We start from the raw sequence: 25,006 nt of genomic DNA on the forward strand, positions 1-25,006 counted from the left end.
TAATGGGCTAGTTCATGTTGTGAAAAAGGGTTTAAATAAATAATTCAAAGGCTTGGAAATACGGATCCAAACTCAATCAGAGAGTTATTGTATTACTGAACTTTATTATGAAAAAGAGTTTTTAGCAAATATTAGTGTTGATGATCCTATCAAAGACTGGGAAATACAGATTCAAACTGAAACAGTGAATGATGAATACTGAACTATATAATGAACTAGTTCATGCTATGAAGATACATATTTTAAATACATATTCTTGTTGAAGATCCTATCAAAGACTTGGAAATACGGATTCAAACTGAAACAGCGAATGGTTCGAGTTACTGAACTACATTATGAACTAGTTCGAGTTATGTAGATCGGTTTCTAATAACATTCTTATTGATGATCCTATCAAAGGCTTGGAAATAAGTATACAAACTGAAACAGTGAATGGTTGAGGTACTGAACTAGTTCATTCTTGTTAATGGTCTTATCCAAAGCTTGGAAATACCAATTCCAAATGAAACAGTGAATGGTTGAGTTACTGAACTATAGTGAACTGGTTCATAAGGCAGAATTCTCCCTTAATTCTTGCAAATACCTAAAACATCTTGAAAATTCATTAGGCAAATTAATTTTGGACTGAAGAAGAAGAATTTTGAGTAATATTTTTTGTTGATGATTATATCAAAGGCACTGTAATCCTAATCCATTCTGAACCAGTGAATGCTAGAAGATATGAACGGAATACTCAATTAGATCATAACAATAATCTCTCCAATAAATACGATTTCCATATAGAAAATACACATTTTATTCAGTGTAGATTTAGAATGCTTTGTTTATAGGAATGAGAATCCGGCTATTTTGTATTTAGTGCAATCTTCTTTCTTATAGTCCAAATCAAACTGATTGGCGAAGACACTTAAACTCATGTCAGACTTATGTCCAACATTTCTTAACAAAGTCTGAAATGTTTGCTTGTACTTCGGATAATGAATGGGAATGATGCTGTTATTAGCCCAACCATATGAATGCTCTTAAGGCTCTCTTATGCTCTTATGGGAATTTCCTTCAAATGTAAATCAATGTCAGAACTTGTTCTATAAATCTTGTTTTCATTAAACGAAATTGTCTCGAGTTTGTAATCGAATTATCTCAAAGTGTTGACTTACTAAGTGACTTTTATTTTGATTTCTCATTTATGAACATGTCAGAGTAAATGCCGACTTTCTTAAAGATTTATGAAATACATAACTGAACAATAACTGAACTATTTCGACTACTCACATCGACATTCAATTACAGAAATCGCTTTAAACTCCTTCAATAATTTTAATTCCATTTTCGGTATACCAATCCTAAAGAGTAAACTCAACGACTTAAGAAACGTGCTCTGATCGATTTCACAACCGTTGAAATTTTAACGAATTTGTACAGAATTTGTAATTCACATTTTGTTAAATAATTTCAACCATATCTCATCTGAGCATACCCACATGCCGTATGTCAGACAAGTCTGGACCATTTCTGAAAACACTATTTCTTTAGGCTACACAGGCTGAGAACACGTCCATAATTTCTTTTTGATTCACAAGGAATCCATTAAAATTCGAAGTGACTTCTAATCGATTTTAGACTTTTGTTCATCAGAAAAAATGCCGAATTTCTTACTGTTATCTGAAGTTTTGGCTTGCCTTGCCATTTACCGTTAGATGTAACGAAAAAGCTTTATGTTACGGATATGGTGCTCTATGAATGAGTGAGGAACGCATATGAGCTGGAAATCTCATAGATAAATCTAACAATAAGCCTGGTTGCCACATTTATTAAAATACGTATTTGAAATTGTGGTGAAGTTGTTTTTGAAGTACAACATATGCTCTAGTAACGACTTTCTATATACCAAAATGTAATGAAGGACCACTGTATTTATATATATATTGAAATATATATAGTTCAGCACATACCTTGACCCCTTGTCTTGGGAAGATGATATTTCTTTGATCTTTAAAATTCAATACAAATAAATTTTTTAAATATCATCTTAAAATTTGGGAATTTTGGAAAATTTCTATGGAAAACATCGATGTTCGCTGTTTCTCAATTTATTACTACACATTCCATTCCCAGAAAAGAGGACTCAACAATTTTCTTAACATGAAATATCCAGAAAGAAATATTTGCCCTGACCATATTTGTGGGGCAACCTAGTTCGATTTCTTCAAACTTCCATTCATTTTTCCGCCCGCTCACTATCTCTATCTCCCTCTTTCATTACATTTCGTTCATAAACTCTCTCTCCTTCTTAGAAGAAAAAACCTTTATTTCTCTCTCTCTACTCTTACAACAATTCGACTTGGTTAAAGCTTGATTTCCTGGCTTGGATTTTTACGCTTTTTTCAATTGTTCTCTTTTAAAGTTTTTTATAGCATCCATTAACTGATCTCTGGGATGACCAGCTGGCAGGGGAGACCGCACTGCGGTAACAGGTTTCAGATTTACACTCATTAACATGGGCGGTGGAATTGGAGGCTTGTTTGCAACTGCTGGAGGTGGTGTTGTAGTGCTTGTGACAGGAGCTGTTTTTGGTGTTTGAGGTTTGGGTCGAAGGGTAGGAGTAACGGGTGTGATCGTAGCACTACTACTGCCGCCGCCATTCGTAATGGTTATCGATGTTGATTTTTGTAAATTTAAATGTAATTTGGCACTAGTGGGGGGTTTTGCGCTGCTGCTCAAGGTAGTGGTGGTAGAGGTGACTTTAATTTCGCCACCATTTGTATAAGCTTTGGATGGCTGGTTGCTGCTGATTTTCTGTTTTTCCTCTTCCTCCTGGGCCAACATTTTCTCCTTGAAACCGGTGCGTCTCAAGGTATTTTGACCGAATGGTGCGGCGGCGACCGTTTCATTTGTAATCACCATGGATTTGGTTTCACGCTCCTCACGCTTAGTTGAGGTGGAACGTAACAACTGTGGGCCGGGTGTAATGGGAGTGGTAGCTTTATTTTCACTTACCACAACCATTGATTTAGTATTCCTGTCATCACGTTTTGTGGAAGTGGATCGCAGCAATTGAGGACCAGGGGTAATGGGTGTCGTGGCGGTGCTGCTGCTGGGAGAGGGAGTGTTAAATCGTTTATTATTATTATTGCGTGGCAGGGTAGCTGTACTGACTATGGTCTGGGTTTGTGGCTTGAGTACAGATTCCACTGTGGGTCTTTGTAAATTCAATTTTAGGCTGCCATTGGGTATATTTTTCACAGGTGTTGGTGGTTTTGTGGGTTTTTCATTGATCGGGCTTTCGGCTTTTTGTGTCTGCACGGCTTTCAGTTTAGCCTGAACTACAGTTTTGTCGATAATGACATCTGGTAGAGGTTTCACCAATATGGGTACTTCATAATCTTTCTCTGGTATACCCATACGTTGTATGGTATCTGGTTTGGGCGCCACTGGAGGTGTTTGTAAATTTAGTTGGTCTTCATAGAGACCAGCAGGTGTGGATTGGCGACTCATTTTGCCACCGAATATATAATCTCCCTCATTTTTAATGGCCACCTGGGCCTTTGGCCTTTCACTCCAGGTGGAAAAGTTTATGCTGGGTGGTCCAGAGTAGCGATAAACTTTGGGCAACTCTTTGGGTTTGGTTTCCACATTTTCCACAGAGGCCTCTTTTGGAAGCTGTTTCTTTTCAGCCAATTCTTCTGAAGCTTTAGAGCTTTCACTCTCCTTGTTTGTTGTCTCCCAGAGCTTTTTGTCATTCTCTTGCTCCTGGATTTTGTTTTCGCCAGAAGTTTTCGTTTTCAGCTCCAGGCTGGTAAATTTCAACTCTTCCGAAGGTCTCCTGGTGTTTACCTCTATGGGTTCTTCTTCCTCTGAGGCACTTTGGGCTAGACTATTTTTTCGCGAATTCAATATGGTCTTCATAACCTCTAAACTTTGCAGGGAGGGTGATTCGCCTATGCTTAGCTCACTGGAAGATCGTCGACGATTAAGATTGCCTGAAATTTGATCCAAAGACATTTGAGAAGAGGTCCTCCTGTTAAGGTTACTACTATTCTCCGTGGCTATGGCTGTGGTGTGGAATGAATCGGAACGATTTATGGAACGCCTTTGTTTAAGGCTTGTAACACTATTACGTTTGCGATAAAGTTTCTCTTCGTCTGGAGCATTTATGGGCGATTCGGGCGGCGATGTGGTCTTTGGCTTCTCGGTCTCCTCCACCACTTTTTGTGTTTTCTCTTCGCATTGGACTTCTTTGGGTTTGGTTAAATTGCTTTGGGCCCCAGAGGTGATACTGAAATTGGTTAGAGTATTTGGTTTGGCCGCCTCAATTTCAGCGGATTCCTCTGATTTCTTTATCAAGGTATCCAGACCCTTATCCTGGATTATGGCAGACAGTTCACCCAAAATATTATCCAAAGGTGTGGTGGGTGACTTTTCCACAACTTTTGGTTTCTTCTCGGCTTCTTCTTGTTTGAGTACCTCAAAATTTAGTACAGGTCTTTCGACAATCTTTGGTGTTATGGGATTTTCCTGCTCCTGTTGTTTTTCCTTTTCAAAAGCATCACCAAATTTACCATCAGCAAAGTTGGGAGGTGGTGAAATGGGAATGGAAAAATTCCATGATGAAGTCTCTGATGGCGTTGCCGAACACGGCACCTGTGTCAGAGGAGTTTGGAGTTCGCTGTCGGTTTCCTCTTGGCCAGCATTCATCAGAGTTAGTTCCTCCAAGGTTTTGGTCTCATTCAAGGGCTTTACCAGAGTTTTGCCCAATTTAAAGTTATAAACCTTGACCATGTCATCATCATCGGAAGAGGATTCAAAATTAGATTTCACATCCAAATGGCAAACCTCGGAAGGCAGACAATCGGGTATGGGTGAGGGTACAGGCTCACCTATGCCAGAATCGGCTTGTTTTGAGACGTTGTCTTCTTCTATGGGACGTTTTAGGTTCTCCAATTGGGTTTCATAGCAAACATCCATATCGGGTGGTTCACATGACAGGGAACGTGGTTCAGGGGTGGGAGTTCGATTTAGCATAACTTTGGAAACATTGTTGCCTGTGGTACGTTGTTTCGTGGTGATCACTTCCTCTTCTGGAGTGTTTAACATGGTGGTGCTGGTGGTGATACGTGGCTGTGGTTTCGGCATGTCGTTGGATAAGTCTTCCCTGCTCATTGCCCTCTCAGCAGGTTTAGGGGCGGTATATGTCACTGGGGTACTTGGTTCTGAAGCCACATTGCTGGAGGCAATTGACTCAGTATCATCATTATACATTGAACCTCGGTTGAGTGGTGCTGCTGGAGCAGCAGTTTTCTTTTTCTGAGGCACAGGTACTACCTTCTTACGTGGCGAAGGTTCGGGGAACTTGTTGTGGTCTCCAATCTCTGGAGTGGCGGGGGAAGGCGAGTGTGAGGGGGAATTTGCCACAGAGCTGCCATTTAGGTTATTCAAATTCAAGGCATTCTTCTTTTGTACCTGGGCATATAGAACAGTATCTTCCGTATAACCATTGGTTAGATTTTTGGATGACACCTGTTCCTCCTCTTCCTCGGCTAAGTGACCATTGCAATCATTGCCATTTATATCACTGTGAGCCGTGGTTAAGGTATTGGATGTAGAACTTAAATTTGGCGTAGAAACGGAAAAATCTTTGGTTGTCAAAGATTTTTGTTCTCCTTCAGGCGATTGCAGCGTGCCATTTTGTTGTGTTTTCTGTGTAATCAAGGCACTTTTTTCTGGTATGGCAGCCTGACTGGGCGGTTTGGGTGCAACCCGCTTCTTCCTGGGTGGTGCTGCAATTTTTGGTTGTGCGCTTCTAGTTGCCTTTGTGCTGTGTATGCCCGACGAATCCATTGAGTTCAGTGAATTTGTCGAACTATATGGACTAGTGGTTTTTGTTGTATGCTTTGAATTGCGACCGCTGAATTCCGATGAGGTCAACGATTCACGTATTATTGTGGTACGTTGTAATTTCATGATTTCATCGGTATTGAAATTATCATATGACTCGGATTTGTGACATAAACGTATTTCGGAAAGACCCACAGCTCCAATGGTTAAATCGCAACTGTAGACTTGACTAGCATCAACTGAAAAGGAAAACAAGAAAAGAAAAAAATTATAAATTAGCAAATGTCAAATTAATAAAAAAAAAAAAAATGGCGCCCAATTGATTATTAAAAGTAGTTTTCAAAAAGATCAAATGAATAGAAGACAAAATGGCGCCCAATAGAATAGAGAAATTAGGATTTTTTAGGATAGAGTTTTATGTAAGAAGCCACACAACTATACACATTTTCAAAGTAATGAGTAAGTAGTAATGAATGTGGCGCCCAACCATACTGCTTTTCTAAAAAAACTTCTTGTTTCGCCCAACGTATTCCATTTTTTTGGGGATAAAACTTCTATAAACTTCTATGAATTACTTACCTGGATTACGAAATTCATATTTTTGTGGATCCAGCAATTTATTATCGCACACCAATTCCAACAATTTACTTAACGGAACACGGGCACCCAAACGAGCCACATATAGCTGATCTTTGGGCAGTAATACGGTTATGCGAAATGTTTGCTCGAATGGAGCATTTGTGGTGGCAGCTGGTAATGGTGTTATACGATTATATTCCAGTTGACTAGTTTCATTGATATTTGTTGTGGAAATGGATAGATTTGTGCTAGATTTGGATAATTTGCCATTCGACATGGATTTCTCTGTAAGAAACAAAATAAAAATCATTCAAATGTGAAAAATGCCGATATTTAGATCATACTTACCCTTATTTTTTCTACCCAGCCAACGGTTGAGTGTGGAGAATCCCGACTTACTCATTGTGTATTAATTTCTATAATTTTAACCAGATGAAAAGAAAGACAATTCTTGGGTTTCCTTTTATAAGCTCGTAGGTTTTTTCCTTCTTTCAAAAATAAAAAAATCCTCTTAATTTTAAGTTTCCTTTTGTGTCTTTTTCCTTTTTAGTTTGGTTGTAACATTTTGTTAAATTTGTGCGAAATTCCGTTACTACCAGTTCCCTTTTTTTTAATATGGCCTTGGATAAGCTAAAAAAATGTTGTGCCGCTTGCTTTCCTTTTCACACCGTTTCAAATTCAACTAAATAAATTTTGCAGATTTCTGTAAAGATAAGAAAAGAATAACGTTTAAAATAAGCGTATAACTTCTTCTTGTTCTTCTTTAGTGATTAATAATCTTATCTTAAGAATCGAGGTAAATAAATGCCACAAAGATGATAAGCATAGTCTAACGTCGTCATCGCCCATATTATGTGCTAAGAAAATATTTTGCGTTCGTAGGGATTTTTTTATTTGCAAACGGAAGAAGTGACATTTTCCTTGGTGGAGGTTTTATAGAAGTGACAGTTTTGTGAGAGATTAGGTTGAATTTACACAGTCTTTTCGAAAATACATTGTAAAAGAACAGCAATTTGATGATCGAATGAAAAAAAGTAACAGTGAGGTTAATGTAATTTTGTAGAATATGAAGGTCAAAAAATATGGAAGTAAGGTCATTTTGCAGATCCTGCAGAATTAGCATGTTCAAAAAATAATGAAATCATGTTCTTATGCGCCCAGCACAAATCTTCTCTCTACCAGAAGTCTTCTATAGGTACATGATCTCCTACTGGGGACTTCTCTAAATAAATAAAGCATCACTCTTGAGGTCTTCTATGAATAGAAGCCCTCATAAGTCGTTTCAATAAAGTTTTCTATAAACTACAGCTGTCCTATTGAGGTACTCTATATATAGAAGCCGCCTTCTATAAGTACATGACCTTCAGTTGAGACCTTCTATGGATAGAAGAACCCCTATTGATGTCATTTCTATATTGAAGTCCTCATATTGAAGTCTTCTATAGATAGAAGAGGTCCTATTGAGGTCATCTGTAGATAGAATACTTTCTATTGCGGTATTTTGTAGATAGACAATTTCTTATCGAGGTTTTTGTGTATATATGGGGCTTTCTATAGGTAGAAGACCTCCTATTGAGGCCTTCTATAGATAGAAGACCTCCTATTGAGGCCTTCTATAGATAGAAGACCTCCTATTGAGGCCTTTTATAGATAGAAGACCTCCTATTGAGGCCTTCTATGGATAGAAGACCTCCTATTGAAGCCTTCTATAGATAGAAGACCTCCTATTGACGCCTTCTTTAGAGATAGAAGACCTCCTATTGAGGCCTTCTACAGATAGAAGACCCCCTATTGAGATAGAAGACCTCCTAGTGAGGCCTTCTATAGATAGAAGACCTCCTATTGAGGCCTTCTATGGATAGAAGACCTCCTATTGAGGCCTTCTATACATAGAAGACCTCCTATTGAGGCCTTCTATGGATAGAAGACCTCCTATTGAGGCCTTCTATACATAGAAGACCTCTTATTGAGGCCTTCTATACATAGAAGACCTCCTATTGAGGCCTTCTACAGATAGAAGACCCCCCATTGAGATAGAAGACCTCCTATTGAGGCCTTCTATCGATAGAAGACCTCCTATTGAGGCCTTCTATAAATAGAAGACCTCCTATTGAGGCCTTCTATAAATAGAAGACCTCCTATTGAGGCCTTCTATAAATAGAAGACCTCCTATTGAGGCATTCTATTGATGGAATACCTCTTATTGAGGCATTCTATTGATAGAAGACCTCCGATTGAGGCCTTCTATAAATAGAAGAGCTCCTATTGAGGCCTTCTATAAATAGAAGAGCTCCTATTGAGGCCTTCTATAGGTAGAAGACCTCCTATTGAGGACTTCTACAAATAGAAGACCTCCTATTGAGGAGTTCTATAGATAGAAGACCTTCTATTAAGGCCTTATATAGATAGAAGACCTCCTATTGATGCCTTCTATAGATAGAAGACCTCCTATTGATGCCTTCTATAGATAGAAGACCTCCTATGGAGGCCTTCTGTAGATAGAAAACCTCCCATTGGGAACTTCTAAATGTAGAATACCTTCTTTATCAGAAGTAAAAGGTTTATTTTCATTTCCTGAAGGTTTGAGAAAATAAAACATAATCAAAATGACGATTTTGGCGCCCAACGTTATAATTAACACAGGATGAAGAATAGGAGTGTACTTTTAATTGCCGCGACAATTTATTCAATTTTATTCTTTTTCCAATCAAAATCGCAAGAACATTTTTACACCCTCCACCATAGTATGGAGGTTGAATAATAGGAGCGTACTTTTAATTACACCACTGCGATTTCGGAGAGGCAAAATTTTGCGACAATTTGTTAACAATTTCTTTCTTTTTTCAATCTAAATCGCAAGAACAATGTTATACCCTCCACCAAAGTAAGGAGGGTATATTAGGCTTGTTTTCCGTTTGTAACGCATTAAAATAATCCTTTGCGATCCTATAAAGTACATACATATATATATCCACGTTTTGGTATAGACCCCATATAACCGTACCTCCCGATTTTAGGTAGTTTGACTTTTTTAGTCACATTTTCAAACCGAATTAGCTATAATTTGACATTTGTAGCTTATAGTGGTCAAAAAAGGTATATTGGAAAAATTATGGGCATAGGTCCATATTTTGGTATAGTCCCCATATAGCGCTACCTCCCTATTTTCAATATTTTGATCATTTTAGCTACAATTTTTAACCGAACTAGCTGTAATTTGACATTTGAGGTTCTCAGTGGTCACGAAACTTATCCACTAAAAATCTTCAACATAGGTCCATGTTTTGGTATAGCCACATATAACGGTACCTCCCGATTTTCTGTATTTTGAGGGTTTTAGCTACAATTTTTAACCGAACTAGGTAAATTGGACATTTGAGGTTCTCTGTGGTCGTGAAACTTCTTCACTAAAAATCTTCAACATAGGCCCATATAAGGGTACCTCCCGATTTTTGGTATTTTGAGGGTTTTAGCTACAATTTTTAACCGAACTAGCTGAAATTTGACATTTGAGGTAATCTGTGGTCACGAAACTTCTTCACTAAAAATCTTCAACGTAGGTCCATGTTTTGATATAGCCCCCATATAAGGGTATCTCCCGATTTTCGGTATTTTGAGGGCCTTACCTACAATGACAGAACTTCCCGTAATTTGATTTTTGATTTTCCCCTCAGTTATAAAACTTTTCCATCAAATGTTGTAAAGATGGGTCCCCACTTTGAAATAACCCCTTTCACCTGGCTTAGATAATTTAGGCATTTGCGGTATCCGTGGTCGAAAAATTTTCCACCTAGAATTGTGAAAATAAACTAATTATTCCATATTAATTAAGACTATTTTATTGTGGAGGGTATGAAAGGTTCGGCCCGGTCGAACTTAAGGACTTGTTATAATAGCATGTCGGGACATTGGTTATATGGCCTCTCTAAGCTTTCCTACAATATATTTCAACTCTGCTTCTGGGTATTACTTTCGCTTGTAATTGCCCCAGATAGAGATCATCGGTAGTCATTTTTCACCAGGTTGAATCTGGAGATGACAAAGGGTTTTGTACAGTGTATAAACTAAACATTATTTGCAAAAAGTCTGTGAAGACTTTCCGTGGACCATGATCGGTCCATAAATCCTTGTCGGAGGCCATCAACAGAGAGCGAATGTTTCAACTAAAGTTTGTATAGTTTTTGTGCGTGAACATTGAATGCGCAATGTTATCTGAAATCCAGCTGATGTGTGATGTGGCATTTAAATGGTGCCCAATATTTTAATAATAATTAATTGATGAAAAAATACTTTAAGGACCATGGTCAAGAAGTTTAAAAATTTTCTGCCAAAATTTAAATGCCTACAAATAAGCATCTACGGATCCAAATTCTTTCTCGCATAAAAATGTTCACTTTTATCGCGATCCTATTCATGTAGTTCGGAATCTGTATGCTCATCATGGTTTCTGTTACTGTTTAACCTTCTAGAGAGCCCTCTGAGCCTATTCAGCCCTTAAAAATATTCAAAAGTTTTCCTTGCAATTTTTTTTTATTTTTTTTTGTTTGCCAAGCTTTTTACACCGAATTTTTCGTCTCCTCACGCCCCTCCTGTGAGTCCATTATCAATAATTGTTTTTTATTGTTATTTAATGACTGTATTTATGTTTTCACAGTCGCTATCTTAACTTTGATATGAAATCTAAACACATAAAGAAGAAAAAAAAACAACAACAAATTTTAAATGACATGTACAAATTTAGTCACGTCCAGTTCGGTTACTGCTGCTGACGTTTTTTCTTACTTTGTTTGGTGCGAGGAGACTACAATCACTGAATATTTTGCAGCAGTGACTATTTTAGTCATCATACTTTAGGCCAATTTAATAATAAAATACTGATAATTAATTAAAAAAAACGTCTTGGCTTTCCGTTGGAAAATATGATTGACATATTTGAAAAAAAAACAAAAAAAAAATAATAAATATGGAGAAAAAAACTCTATTAAAAAATATTTTATGTCACAGATTTATGGACTGACAGCGATGGAATGTTTGGTGGAGACAAAAAATGCTTATGATTTCATATCAAAAGTCTTCAAAACGATTTGGTAAAAAATAACAAAAACCAGAAATTAATTTTGGTTTCTATTTTACATGTCTGAAGCATACTTTTAGGCTAGATACACATTCTCATACATTTAATAGTGTGGAATATTGGTGGGTAACAGCATCTGTTTGAATTGAATTGCGTCATTCCTTGCTGAAATTTCCTTAATGCTTACATTTAGTTTGAATTTCAACTTGTCCTAAGATTATCGAATTAAAAACGTAATCCTATAAGGAAACCTTGAATCGCTTCCTGCATAACAAGGCAAGTAAGTAAATATTTGTCCTCCACAGTATAACTTAAGCATGTTTTTCAGTAAATGTGAGCATTAGGGTGGTTTTAAAAAATCTATGTCGGATTTTTTTAGGCGACTCCGCTTTAATGTGTTTACTTTGGTTAAAAATTTAATATTGCCAAAATTTGAGCACAATCGGAATATGTTAACACTTGTCCCTGGGCCACAAAGTTTCCTATTCCACATAAGCATTCTAAGAAGGCCTTCTATCCTACTACAAGCATCACGCGGAAGCGTACTACTGAGGACTTCTATTGTACAGAGGTTTTCTATGCTATAGAAGTTTCCTATAGAGGACTTCTATTATATAGGAGCCTCCTGCAGAGACCTTCTATTCTGTAGAAGCTTCCCACAGAGGCCTTCTAATCTATAAAAGCCACCAACATAAGTCTTCTATTCTATAGAAGCCTCCTATGTAGGTCTTCTATTCTATAGAAGCCTCCTACGGAGGTCTTCTATTCTATAGAAACCGCCTACGGAGGTCTTCTGTTCTATAGAAACCGCCTACGGAGGTCTTCTATTCTATAGAAACCGCCTACGGAGGTCTTCTATTCTATAGAAACCGCCTACGGAGGTCTTCTATTCTATAGAAACCTCCTACGGAGGTCTTCTATTCTATAGAAACCTCCTACGGAGGTCTTCTATTCTATAGAAACCTCCTACGGAGGTCTTCTATTCTATAGAAACCTCCTACGGAGGTCTTCTATTCTATAGAAACCTCCTACGGAGGTCTTCTATTCTATAGAAACCTCCTACGGAGGTCTTCTATTCTATAGAAACCTCCTACGGAGGTCTTCTATTCTATAGAAACCTCCTACGGAGGTCTTCTATTCTATAGAAACCTCCTACGGAGGTCTTCTATTCTATAGAAACCTCCTACGGAGGTCTTCTATTCTATAGAAACCTCCTACGGAGGTCTTATATTCTATAGAAGCATCCTACGGGGGTCTTCTATTCTATAGAAGCCCCCTACGTAGGTCTTCTATTCTATAGAAGCCTCCTGCGGGGGTCTTTTATTCTACAGAAGCCTCCTACGTAGGTCTTCTATTCTGTAGAAGCCTCCTACGTAGGTCATCTATTCTATTGAAGCCTCCTACAGAGGTCTTCTATTATACAGAAGCCTCCTACGGAGGTCTTCTATTATATAGAAGCCTCCTACGTAGGTCTTCTATTCTATAGAAGCCTCCTACGGAGGGCTTCTATTCTACAGAAGCCTCCTACGTAGGTCTTTTATTCTATAGAAGCCTCCTGCGGGGGTCTTTTATTCTATAGAGGCCTCCTACGGAGGTCTTCTATTCTCCAGAAGCCTCCTACGTAGGTCTTCTATTCTATAGAAGCCTCCTGCGGGGGTCTTTTATTCTATAGAAGCCTCCTACGTAGGTCTTCTATTCTATAGAAGCCTCCTACGTAGGGCTTCCATTCTACAGAAGCCTCCTACGTAGGTCTTCTATTCTATAGAAGCCTCCTACGAAGGTCTTCTATTCTATGGAAGCCTCCTACGGAGGTCTTCTATTCTACAGAAGCATCCTACGGGGGTCTTCTATTCTATAGAAGCCCCTACGGAGGTCTTCTGTTCTATAGAAGCGTCCTACGGGGGTCTTCTATTCTATGGAAGCCTCCTACGGAGGTCTTCTATTCTACAGAAGCATCCTACGGGGGTCTTCTATTCAAGAGAAGCCCCCTACGTAGGTCTTCTATTCTATAGAAGCCTCCTGCGGGGGTCTTTTATTCTATAGAAGCCTCCTACGTAGGTCTTCTATTCTACAGAAGCCTCCTACGCAGTTCTTCTATTCTATAGAAGCCTCCTACTGAGGGCTTCCATTCTACAGAAGCCTCCTACGTAGGTCGTCTATTCTATAGAAGCCTCCTACGTAGGTCTTCTATTCTATAGAAGACTCCTACGGAGGTCTTCTATTCTACAGAAGCATCCTACGGGGGTCTTCTATTCTATAGAAGCCTCCTACGTAGGTCTTCTATTCTATAGAAGCCTCCTACGGAGGTCTTCTATTCTATGGAAGCCTCCTACGGAGGTCTTCTATTCTACAGAAGCATCCTTCTCTTCTATAGAAGCCCCCTACGCAGGTCTTCTATTCTATAGAAGTCTCCTACGGAGGGCTTCCATTCTACAGAAGCCTCCTACGTAGGTCTTCTATTCTATAGAGGCCTCCTACGAAGGTCTTCTATTCTATGGAAGCCTCCTACGGAGGTCTTCTATTCTACAGAAGCATCCTACGGGGGTCTTCTATTCTATAGAAGCCCCCTACGGAGGTCTTCTATTCTATAGAAGCGTCCTACGGGGGTCTTCTATTCTATGGAATCCTCCTACGGAGGTCTTCTATTTTACAAAAGCATCACGCGGGGGTCTTCTATTTTATTGAAGCCTCCTGCGGGGGTCTTTTATTCTATAGAAGCCTCCTACGTAGGTCTTCTATTCTATAGAAGCCTCCTACGGAGGTCTTCTATTCTACAGAAGCATCCTACGGGGGTCTTCTATTTTATAGAAGCCCCCTACGTAGGTCTTCTATTCTATAGAAGCCTCCTACGTGGGTCTTTTATTCTATAGAAGCCTCCTACGGAGGTCTTCTATTCTACAGAAGCATCCTACGGGGGTCTTCTATTTTATAGAAGCCTCCTACGTAGGTCTTCTATTCTAAAGAAGCCTCCTGCGGGGGTCTTTTATTCTATAGAAGCCTCCTACGTAGGTCTTCTATTATATAGAAACCACCTACGAGGGGCTTCTATCATATAGAAACCTCCTACGGAGGTCTTCTATTCTATAGAAGCCTCCTACGTAGGTCTTCTATCTATAGAAGCCTCCTACGGAGGTCTTCTATTCTACAGAAGCATCCTACGGGGGTCTTCTATTTTATAGAAGCCTCCTGCGGGGGTCTTTTATTCTATAGAAGCCTCCTACGTAGGTCTTCTATTCTATAGAAGCCTCCTACGGAGGGCTTCTATTCTACAGAAGCATCCTACGGGGGTCTTTTATTCTATAGAAGCCTCCTACGTAGGTCTTCTATTATATAGAAACCACCTACGAGGGGCTTCTATCATATAGAAACCTCCTACGGAGGTCTTCTATTCTATAGAAGCCTCCTACGTAGGTCTTCTATCTATAGAAGCCTCCTACGGAGGTCTTCTATTTTACAAAAGCATCACGCGGGGGTCTTCTATTTTATTGAAGCCTCCTGCGGGGGTCTTTTATTCTATAGAAGCCTCCTACGTAGGTCTTCTATTCTATAGAAGCCTCCTACGGAGGTCTTCTATTCTACAGAAGCATCCTACGGGGGTCTTCTATTTTATAGAAGCCCCCTACGTAGGTCTTCTATTCTATAGAAGCCTCCTGCGTGGGTCTTTTATTCTATAGAAGCCTCCTACGGAGGTCTTCTATTCTACAGAAGCATCCTACGGGGGTCTTCTATTTTATAGAAGCCTCCTACGTAGGTCTTCTATTCTAAAGAAGCCTCCTGCGGGGGTCTTTTATTCTATAGAAGCCTCCTACGTAGGTCTTCTATTATATAGAAACCACCTACGAGGGGCTTCTATCATATAGAAACCTCCTACGGAGGTCTTCTATTCTATAGAAGCCTCCTACGTAGGTCTTCTATCTATAGAAGCCTCCTACGGAGGTCTTCTATTCTACAGAAGCATCCTACGGGGGTCTTCTATTTTATAGAAGCCTCCTACGTAGGTCTTCTATTCTAAAGAAGCCTCCTGCGGGGGTCTTTTATTCTATAGAAGCCTCCTACGTAGGTCTTCTATTATATAGAAACCACCTACGAAGGGCTTCTATCATATAGAAACCTCCTACGGAGGTCTTCTATTCTATAGAAGCCTCCTACGTAGGTCTTCTATTTTATAGAAGCCTCCTACGTAGGTCTTCTATTCTATAGAAGCCTCCTGCGTGGGTCTTTTATTCTATAGAAGCCTTCTACGGAGGTCTTCTATTCTACAGAAGCATCCTACGGGGGTCTTCTATTTTATAGAAGCCTCCTACGTAGGTCTTCTATTCTATAGAAGCCTCCTGCGGGGGTCTTTTATTCTATAGAAGCCTCCTACGTAGGTCTTCTATTCTATAAAAGCCTCCTACGGAGGTCTTCTCTTCTATAGAAGCCTATTACGTAGGTCTTCTATTCTGTAGAGGCCTCCTACGGAGGGCTTCTATTTTATAGAAGCTTCCTACGGAAGCTTTCTATTATATAGATCACTCCCACGGAGGCTTTCTACTCTATAGAAGTCTCCTACAGAGGCCTTTTGTTCTATAGAAACCTTCTACAGAGACAGTTGGGAAAAATTCGAGACATTTAAAACTCCCATAAAACGATCACAGCGGCAGCTGAAGAAATGGGGAGAGGATGAAATGATTGAGCATCTCCTTTATTTCTTTCTTGTCGAGAATACAGACCCTACGGAATAGGGTCTGAGAAATCGTGGTGTTGTGGTTTTCAAACCGATATTTTTGTCATAGAAATTGAGCCTTTTGCTAAACAACCTCCCGTGCAATGCATTGCTAACTGCAGTGGGAACCTAACATAAATGCTTTTGAAGATTTCTCTAAACTTTGTGCTACACACCATTGATGCTCAAAATAAACAAGAAAGTTTGTATCAGCATTCAGTGGTTGTTAGAACTGTGACCAGTAAACATGTTGCGGGTGTGTGCGGTTTTGTTCAGTGTCCCCACAAAAATTATGCGTACATCCACGCACATGTATACTTGTCGGCTGTTCAACGACGACTGATTGTTATTCTCATTGTGAGTACACGTATCATGTAGTCACGTTAACGTATATGGATGATATTGGCTGCTATACACGCACGTTCTTCTCAACATATCCTTAACTATGGAGAGAACGTTCAAAGATATAAGGTATTTGTCTTGGGTATTTTAATATCCAAAATGACCCAAAGGTTTCTATAGTTGGAATTTCATGAACGATTTGAATTGGTTTTTAACTGCGTCGTCATACCCTACCTACTATGGCATTTAGTAGATAGATTCTATAGAAGAAGAATAAAGAGCAATGTACTTCATATCAGTACCTACAAATTCCAGTAGAAAAACGATTTTTTAATTATACGCCTCATCGTGACCAGGGGCTGGATTCTAGTTCTATGAAAAATTTAAATGAAAAATATTTGTAATATTTTTCATTTCACATTTTTATAGAAACTGAATTGAGCCCCATGAAGCACATAATGCTATCAGAGAAGTCTACCTGGTCATTAGGAGTATTTAATAGATAAATACATCTCATCCTAAAAGTATGCATCACAAAATTTACAAACATTGACATCAAAAATATTCTCCCTGTCCTTTAGGGCTATTCGATAAACGATATAGGTACCACATCCTAAAAGTATGCACCAAAAACCTTGCCAATTCCATTGGAATCACATGATTAGGAAACATTTACACATAGAAAACACTAGTTAGCATTTAAAATCCAAATCACATCTCAATTTTAAAGCAAGCTATAAACGGCAACAAATAATTGGAATTTCATTGAAATTCGTCATAATTCGTAGTTATTTGCGTGTCTCTGTTTGAAAAAAAACAACGCTAAATCGTACATACTCCAGGGATTTGTCATTCTCATAGATATTTAATCGATACAAGTACTTGACAGTAGTATTATACGAAATAAAAAACTTGGTTTTGTTGTTGGTGTTACGCCGATTATTGTACAAATATACAACACTTGAATGCGACATGTATTTGATATCAACAACAACAGCAACAAAAACACCGAATGCAAACACTTCAAATGGGGAATTAATTGTATTTTTCCAGTCAATGCAGGCGATGTTACGACGACCTATATTTATTTATTATCGCATGGAATGATGTATTGGACAATTGATGAAATATATAGAAGGTAATTTGTTTAAATTGTCCAATAATTATTAATAAATTATTACTGAGTTCATTTGCTTATTTATCACACACCTTTCTAAAACTCGTAATAATGAATTCAAAATCTGTCGGAGGTATTGGAATTTACTTTAATGCAAAATCACGTTTATTTTTCGTTTGGTTTCTTCCAACCGTTATTACCGTAAATCGCGTTTTAGCCCTAAGCACAAACCGAATGCTACTGGCCGCAAACAACAACACCTTAGCCTGAGAGAGTATCGTCGCCGTCGCTCTATTGGAATTAATTTAGAACTTTTACTAGCTTTCTTTAGAAGAGGAGCTAGAATGGCTATAAAAAAAAAAACAACAACAACATACACAAAAGCTTCAGTTAATACGCAAAAAAGCTTTATTATTGAATTTGTCAATGAAGTGAGGCGTGAATTTCCTTTCCCGGCGCTCGCATTCCTCCGTCAAATTAATATCATTATGAAGATGTTCATTATCAACAGCGTTGCTGCCGCCACAGTACTTGAGATTTCATACCAACCAAGCACAACGGCGATAACATGCGAAATATTGTGAGTAATTAATTTTATTTAAGCAATAACAATAGTAAAAACAACAACAACAACAAATTTACCAAGTTTACCAGATGAGTTAATCGATAAAAAAGTATCATCAACAACAACAACCACTTGTTGCATTTATTCGTTAATATTCTAATTGCGAGATGGGAGAAAACATTAAATGCATGGCTCGTGGGCACTGTGTTTGAAAAACGGAAAAAAATATTTAAAATTCTTACAAAGTTTGGTATTTCTAAAAAGAGAATGCCTAACCTCTTTGTACACAAAGTGTCTAAATTTGGCCTAACAGAGAAAGAAATGCAAATGGAAAGCTGCCAATTCACAGTTTTAGTGATCATATATATTCCCGCCGATTAATTTCTATAAGCTTAATATTCGTTTGTTTTAGAGAGACAATTGACAAGAATCTTCAAAAACTACTCATCCCATACTTAACTATCAATCTTTAAAGATATAAGGTCTGTGTCTTTGGTATTTTAATATACAAAGGTTTATGTCCTGGATATAAGTGGCGAAAAACGTACTCTAGTGGGAATTCCATGAACGATTTGATCAGTTTTTGCCTGGAACCGCATATCTCACCTACTGTGCATGATATTTGGTGGATAGAAGGTATTAAAATATTTCATTAATTGTACGTAACTAAATAGAACTTCCCTATACAAATCTTAATCTATACAGTACCTACAGTACCTGGCATTAAGTACGGAGTTAATTCAGAACTTTCTGTTTGCGAAAAATCTACCAGAATCTAATGGTCTGTTTCACAAAAACGATTCGAATTCTTATTCGTGCATACTTACTGCAAAACTTCTCCGTTGCGAAAAATATTTGATATTTTTTGACAAAAAACGTACTCTAGTGGAAATTCTCTGAACGACTTGACCAGTTTCTGCCTGGGACCGCATATCTCACCTACTATGTATGATATTTAGTGGATAAATATTAAAATATTTTATTTATTATACCTAACTAAATAGAACTTCCCTATACAAATCTTAATCTATACAGTACCAAATATTCAGACTTATAGAAAGTGGTATTAAGTCCGGAATTAATTCAAAACTTTCTGTTTGCGAAAAATCTACCAGAACATAATGGTGTGTTTCACTAAAACGATTCTAATTCTTATTCGTGCGAACTTATTGCAAAACTTCTCCGTTTCGAAAAATATTTGATCCCACGATCATGAATTGGAATCATCATAGGGAAGCAGGCCATAAACTTCTGTGGATATTCTATATGATTTTTCAAATGATTTTAAATATTAACTTAAGTATATTTGAGTTGATGAACGAACAAATCATTTTTGTTCTGTGGGGATTTCTTATAGCAAATGCACTAGCTTGAATCCAAATTGGAGGACGGCGATATTTAAGCAGCTCGCTTAAGAGTATATATTTTCCCGTCGATGAATTTTTATAAACTATAAATAGTAGTTCGATTTTGGAAGTGTAAGCGTGCGTGGAAATAATCACTGGATCCTTTGAAGAGGATCGAGTACCTTACCAATTACCCCATTAACTCAATAGACACTTTCATTCACTATACGTAGTCTGGAAAGAGTAGGGAAGTCCCACTGTAGAAGCCATGCAATGATGTCCGCAAAGGTGAATCGCATAAAACCAATTCGTATTTGGCAGTAGTAGCAAGACGCATGAGGCTTTACACCCCTCCCCAGCATCAGATTTAACTATGCAGTTATCGTGTATCAGCATGGGAAAATACAATACAGTCCATACGATTACATACTTATCTAAAGAACCGTATGGCCTCTAAACAAAAATTCCCTCATTTCTTTCTTATTTTGCACATCTACAGAAGGTAATGTCAACGTAAAGGCTTAGTAAGGACTCTAACTACTGCACAGGTTTAAGGATGCGCAGTCATCTAATAGTATATGTGACTGCTTCACTTAGAGAACGTTGGTCCAAATGCATAATTAAAAAGAAGATTTTATTCGGTAACTTTAGTATTAGGTAGTTTTACAATGTGGTATATTAATAACTAATAACCTAAAAAGATATTAGACTGAAGAGAACTTAACCTGGAACCAAATAATTCAAACACGCCACCTACATTACAAAAAGTTTTTGAGCAATCACAAACTTAATGTTGGAGTTTGTTTGGCCCGGTTATTAAAGGCAACAATGTATATCATATGGTTTGCAGTGAGGTCCATTAATATTTAATATGTTAACTTAGCCAACCTAAAAGTAATGTATTAAAAATGTCACCTACAAGAAAAATATGACATTTTACTTTTAGCAACGAATCTCACCTACGCAAAACTAAAAATAAGTTTTTGTTCAGTTCGATGATAAATATTGTTATTTATCATATAATGTTATATCATAAGGATAGAATTTCATAATGACCAAAGAAGGTCTTTGGTACCAAATGATTAAAAAACTCCACCTAAAGTACAAAATCCCAACATAAAAGCACCAAAGCCTAATTAAAGTTGAATTTGATTTGTCCAATAATAAGAAATAACCCATCATATTAGGTGGTTTCACAATGGAATCATCTGATAGATTTTTGAACTCAATCTACAGAACATGATATAAAAACGTCATCTATTGGAGAAAATGTCAACCTAAAATTAGAAAATCTCACAAATGCATAAATTAAAACCGGTTTGGGTTCAGACTGTCAACAAAGCCTAATTAAATTTGAATTCGTTTTATCCGATAATAAAAGATAACCCACCATATTAGGTGATTTCACAATGGACTTATTCATTGAACCATCTAATAGATTTTTTGAACTCAATCTACCGAACATGAAATAAGAACGCCATCTATAGGAGAAAATGTCAACATAAAATTAGAAACATCTCACCAATGCATAACTTAAGACAGGTTTTGGTTGGGACCGACTATAAATGACAATCCACAATTTTAGATGGTTTTAGAGTGGAGACAATTAATATTTAACAAAACCAATTTTTTTTAGAATTAAGCGCCTCTAAGCGTTCATGCCAAATACATGATGAAATACTAACACAACTTTAGCAAAGCCTCGGACCTATCTCAGTGGATATTGTTTGGCCCGACTATACATGGCAACGTAGTAGGTGGATCACATCAAATATGATGCAAGGCATTGTACTGTACAAACGACCACGAAAACTCGACAAAATCGATTTGTTGTCAATGGGAGCCGTAACTAAAATTTTCTGGCCGACATTTTTGCAGAACATTTCGAAGCTGAAAAACGTCATCTTGTGGTACTTTTATAGCGGCTCTTAAAATAAAGGACGAAAAGGACATTGAAGGAAGCGAGTTAGAAGGTCGAAGTGTTCTACGAAAATAAGCTAAAGCAACAGTGAACAAAGATATAACGCTAATTCCTGATGGCTCACAGGGTCTCTAGCAAAAACTTCATCACGCCATAACGCGAAAGGTCGACTCACGGCGAATCTGTCCTTCGGGGTTCTGTATATACTCACCAAGGGCTTTCATCTCCAATAGGAATTTTCCACCCCCCAAAATTTCGGTTCACAGTGTAATTGATCTTTCTCTACCTTAGTTTAAATAATAATTTTTTCTAATTAAATGATAATTTTTGTTCAGTCAGCAGATCTCTGAGTGAATAAATTAAGAGGTTTCTTGAAACTACAAGAAATTATTTAAAGACGCCACCTATAGGAGAGAAAATTAGCTAAGACCCTCACATATTCTTTACTAATTGGAGAAATGGGTTCGGACCGACGATAATTGGCAACGCCTAAGGCTAGTTGGTTTCATAATGAAACACATCATTGTGAGTTCCTTAGAAAATACCTTGTCCCAACGATAAATAATAATCGATAATCATTAGGTGGTTTATATATATTTTTAAATCAAATAATTGATCTTTATCGACCTTAGTTTATTGAAACTAGCACCTACATTATTCAACAAACTGTCACCGGCAGGAGAGAATGTCAATATAGAATAGTATCATGCTCTATAATAACCCAGTTAGCTGTTTTCACGTGTGTATAATCCTTGTCAAGGGGCTGAATGCTATTTCTTTTCTATGAAAACGTCAAATGAAACCTTAAAAACAAGGTATAATCGAAGCATACATTTAGGCGGCAGATTTATCACTGTATGGAACAACAAGTAGAGGTGACCGTGTGGTGTTGATAGGTTTTTCTAGAAGTTGTAAAGTTTTTTTGCTTTCAAATCAGCAAAAAAATTGTTCTTACTATCTTGTGATTTCACTGCCTGGCTTGATGCGAAACAAACGGAGTCGTGGAAAATAAGCTCCGTTCATTAAATGTTAATGTATCCCAGCAAAAATTTGGATCCGGTAGTCATTACGTAACCCTTTACAAAGTAATGTAAACAAGCTTCTTTTCGCATTACAAGTAATCTGAAAAGTAATGGGTTACTTCTTAAAAAATGTACAAGGTAAACCTACTTACTTTACTCCTCACTAAGTAATGACGACGGTGGCACGGTGAGTGTGTGTCCGACTATAAATCCTAGGGTTGTGTGTTCAACGCTCAACATCGGTACGCGAGTTTTTTTTAATTAAAAAATAACAGTCCGTGGTGCACAATTGCACTGCACATTTAAGTCTTTGGCTAGAAATCAGAGGATTCGTGGGTTCAATTCGGGCAGACAGCGAAATAAAATAAAGTAAAATAAAAGTAAGATGTGTGATGAAATTAAAAACAAATTCTCTACATCAACTGTCTAAAAATAGAATTTTTTCACCTTACTTTTCAACTTCTAGTGGCCACAGAATAACTAGTTATTCTAGTGGTCATAAAATAACTACAAACTGAGTGCGACATGTCCCATTAAAAATAAGGGGGAAGAAAGGGGGTTTGAGAGTAGTTACGGCTGCTAAAAATCCCTTACAAAACCCATGATTTTGGGAGGACTTTTTTTGCTGGGATAATACATTTTAATGGAATGAAGTTTAGTTGGAGTCTGAACTAATAAATCGAAGATAATATACAGATTTAGCAGAAGAAGCCAGCTCAGATGCGCTTAGATTCAAAGTAAATTTATATGTCATTAATTCTGATGAGTATTGAATATATATACACCAAAATTCGTGCTTAGGAAGCAAACAGGATTGCAGTGAAAAGGGACTTGATTGGTGTGCATTTTAGTCGGCATTTCCTTAGGAACATTTAGTCCATACATTGTTCACTTGTTTTTCTTCTTCCAAACACGGTGCCACATAGCTCATAAATCTATCTTGCTCATAGATATGAATCAAAGAATTTCACATCAATAAACATTTCACGAATTTATAAATTTTGCCATTAAATGAGACATTCAAAAATTGTGAACGGAATTATAATTTGTGTTAAATTCCTTTAACATTGGAAATTCCGCTTGAAAAATAATAAATAAATAAATTTATTAATACAACTGGTGAAGGTTAAGGTTATTACACTCAAAGAAACTAAACAAAAACATGCATAATATGCATGTACTCGTACATCAATAAAACAATAATGGTCCTTCGAACTAATTACATGCATATGTATGTGTCATCACATATCGTCCAATAACCTTTTACGCATAATTATATTAAGAAAATGACTGTGGTTTCGGATTCTTGGATTTTCAACATTAATTTGTAGTAATAAATTAACTTTTGTGTTCTAACGATTTTAAGCATTAATAAATTCATTGTGGCTTTCACTTGTTTTATTTTCTAAGTATTACCTATCTAGCTATCAGGTGGCACGATTTTTTCGCAATAGTCTGTAAATCATTGACAGCCCGAAAATGACTTTATAATATTTTATTTCAAATTTGCTGATGTAATGTTAATAATCGTCTACTATTAATATCATGAAAAAATATCATTTAGTTTTGTTTTTTAATAATAACCTACCTTGTATTCATTACACGGGAAATTTAATTTCCGTTTTATTAATAGTTTGAAATGTACAAAATCTGAAAATAGAATAAAAGTGAAAAATACTGATTAGAAAAAATTACTATTGAAATTTAATTTTAATACGATTTTTCATTAGTGAATTTTGTCTAAAATTTGTGTAAATTGTTTGACAGTTTTTGGAGTACTGGAACATTAGGTTTGTCCTTTTACGTACTGAACTTTACTGAACATTGTTTCTTCAGTAATGTTTAGCAACATTTCAATTATACAATTGTCAAAACTTTACTGAAGAAAAAATGTTCAGTAAAGTTCAGTACGTAAAAAGACAAACCAATTGTTGTAGTAAAAATGATACAAAATAGTACAATCTTGCAGATTCTCTAACATAACTATTAAATACGGAGCAGTAACCAAGTTTATTTGCCACTAATCGTCTAAACATTTTGCTAGAACTCTTTATATCCTCTTCTAAATTAAAAAAAGAAAACTACTCTCTATATTTCATTATGTAAATTTTTCTCTCTAATTTTTTTCATTTTCACTTTATTGTTGAATTTAACTATTATCAGTTTAATACCGCTGAATATCGAAAATTCCGCTTTCACTGATTACAATCAGCCTAAAAGTATGCTCAGACTTGATCAATGATATGGAAGTATAGATGGCGTTGTTCAAGGATCATAATTAGACTGCGGAATCCAATGCAAATGCATATATGAGCTGTGTTCCTTTACTTAACTGAGGTTACCATTTTTAACTTGCAAAGCGTTCCTTAACCCCGAAAAGTGGCAAAACTGGAAGCAATTTTTAAGAGAGTGAGAGAGGAAGGAGGACGAAAATGGCTTTCTCTTCTACCACAGGCTACCAGCAAAATTTCTGTAGGTAAAAAATGGCAGAACTGATTTT

At 37.1% G+C, this 25,006-nt stretch overlaps 1 protein-coding gene and 1 non-coding gene across 8 annotated transcripts in view; both read right to left on the reverse strand.

The window, feature by feature from the left end:
- Positions 1-2,287: 2,287 nt before the first annotated feature.
- LOC141399541 (uncharacterized) overlaps positions 2,288-25,006 on the reverse strand; it is a 229,560-nt gene continuing 206,841 nt past the window's right edge. For 6 of the 7 annotated variants that reach the window (XM_073978509.1, XM_073978511.1, XM_073978512.1 and 3 more), the window contains 4 exons: positions 24,095-24,156; positions 6,763-7,117; positions 6,415-6,699; positions 2,288-6,074 (listed from right to left, as the gene is read on the reverse strand). In XM_073978509.1, coding sequence (XP_073834610.1) covers positions 2,374-6,074; positions 6,415-6,699; positions 6,763-6,817 — 4,041 coding nt within the window. In that variant the 5' untranslated portion in view covers positions 6,818-7,117; positions 24,095-24,156 and the 3' untranslated portion in view covers positions 2,288-2,373. Of the gene's footprint in view, positions 6,075-6,414; positions 6,700-6,762; positions 7,118-17,744; positions 17,960-24,094; positions 24,157-25,006 lie in introns of those variants that run through there. The other variant, XM_073978510.1, reaches the window with a different exon arrangement.
- On the reverse strand, positions 8,283-8,408 carry LOC141400226 (small nucleolar RNA SNORA11). Its single transcript, XR_012412117.1, has one exon. It is a non-coding gene; the product is annotated as a small nucleolar RNA SNORA11 (small nucleolar RNA).

The sequence above is a fragment of the Musca autumnalis genome, unplaced genomic scaffold (assembly GCF_047663935.1).
Source record: "Musca autumnalis isolate F117 unplaced genomic scaffold, ASM4766393v1 scaffold_3, whole genome shotgun sequence".
Taxonomy (NCBI): domain Eukaryota; kingdom Metazoa; phylum Arthropoda; class Insecta; order Diptera; family Muscidae; genus Musca; species Musca autumnalis.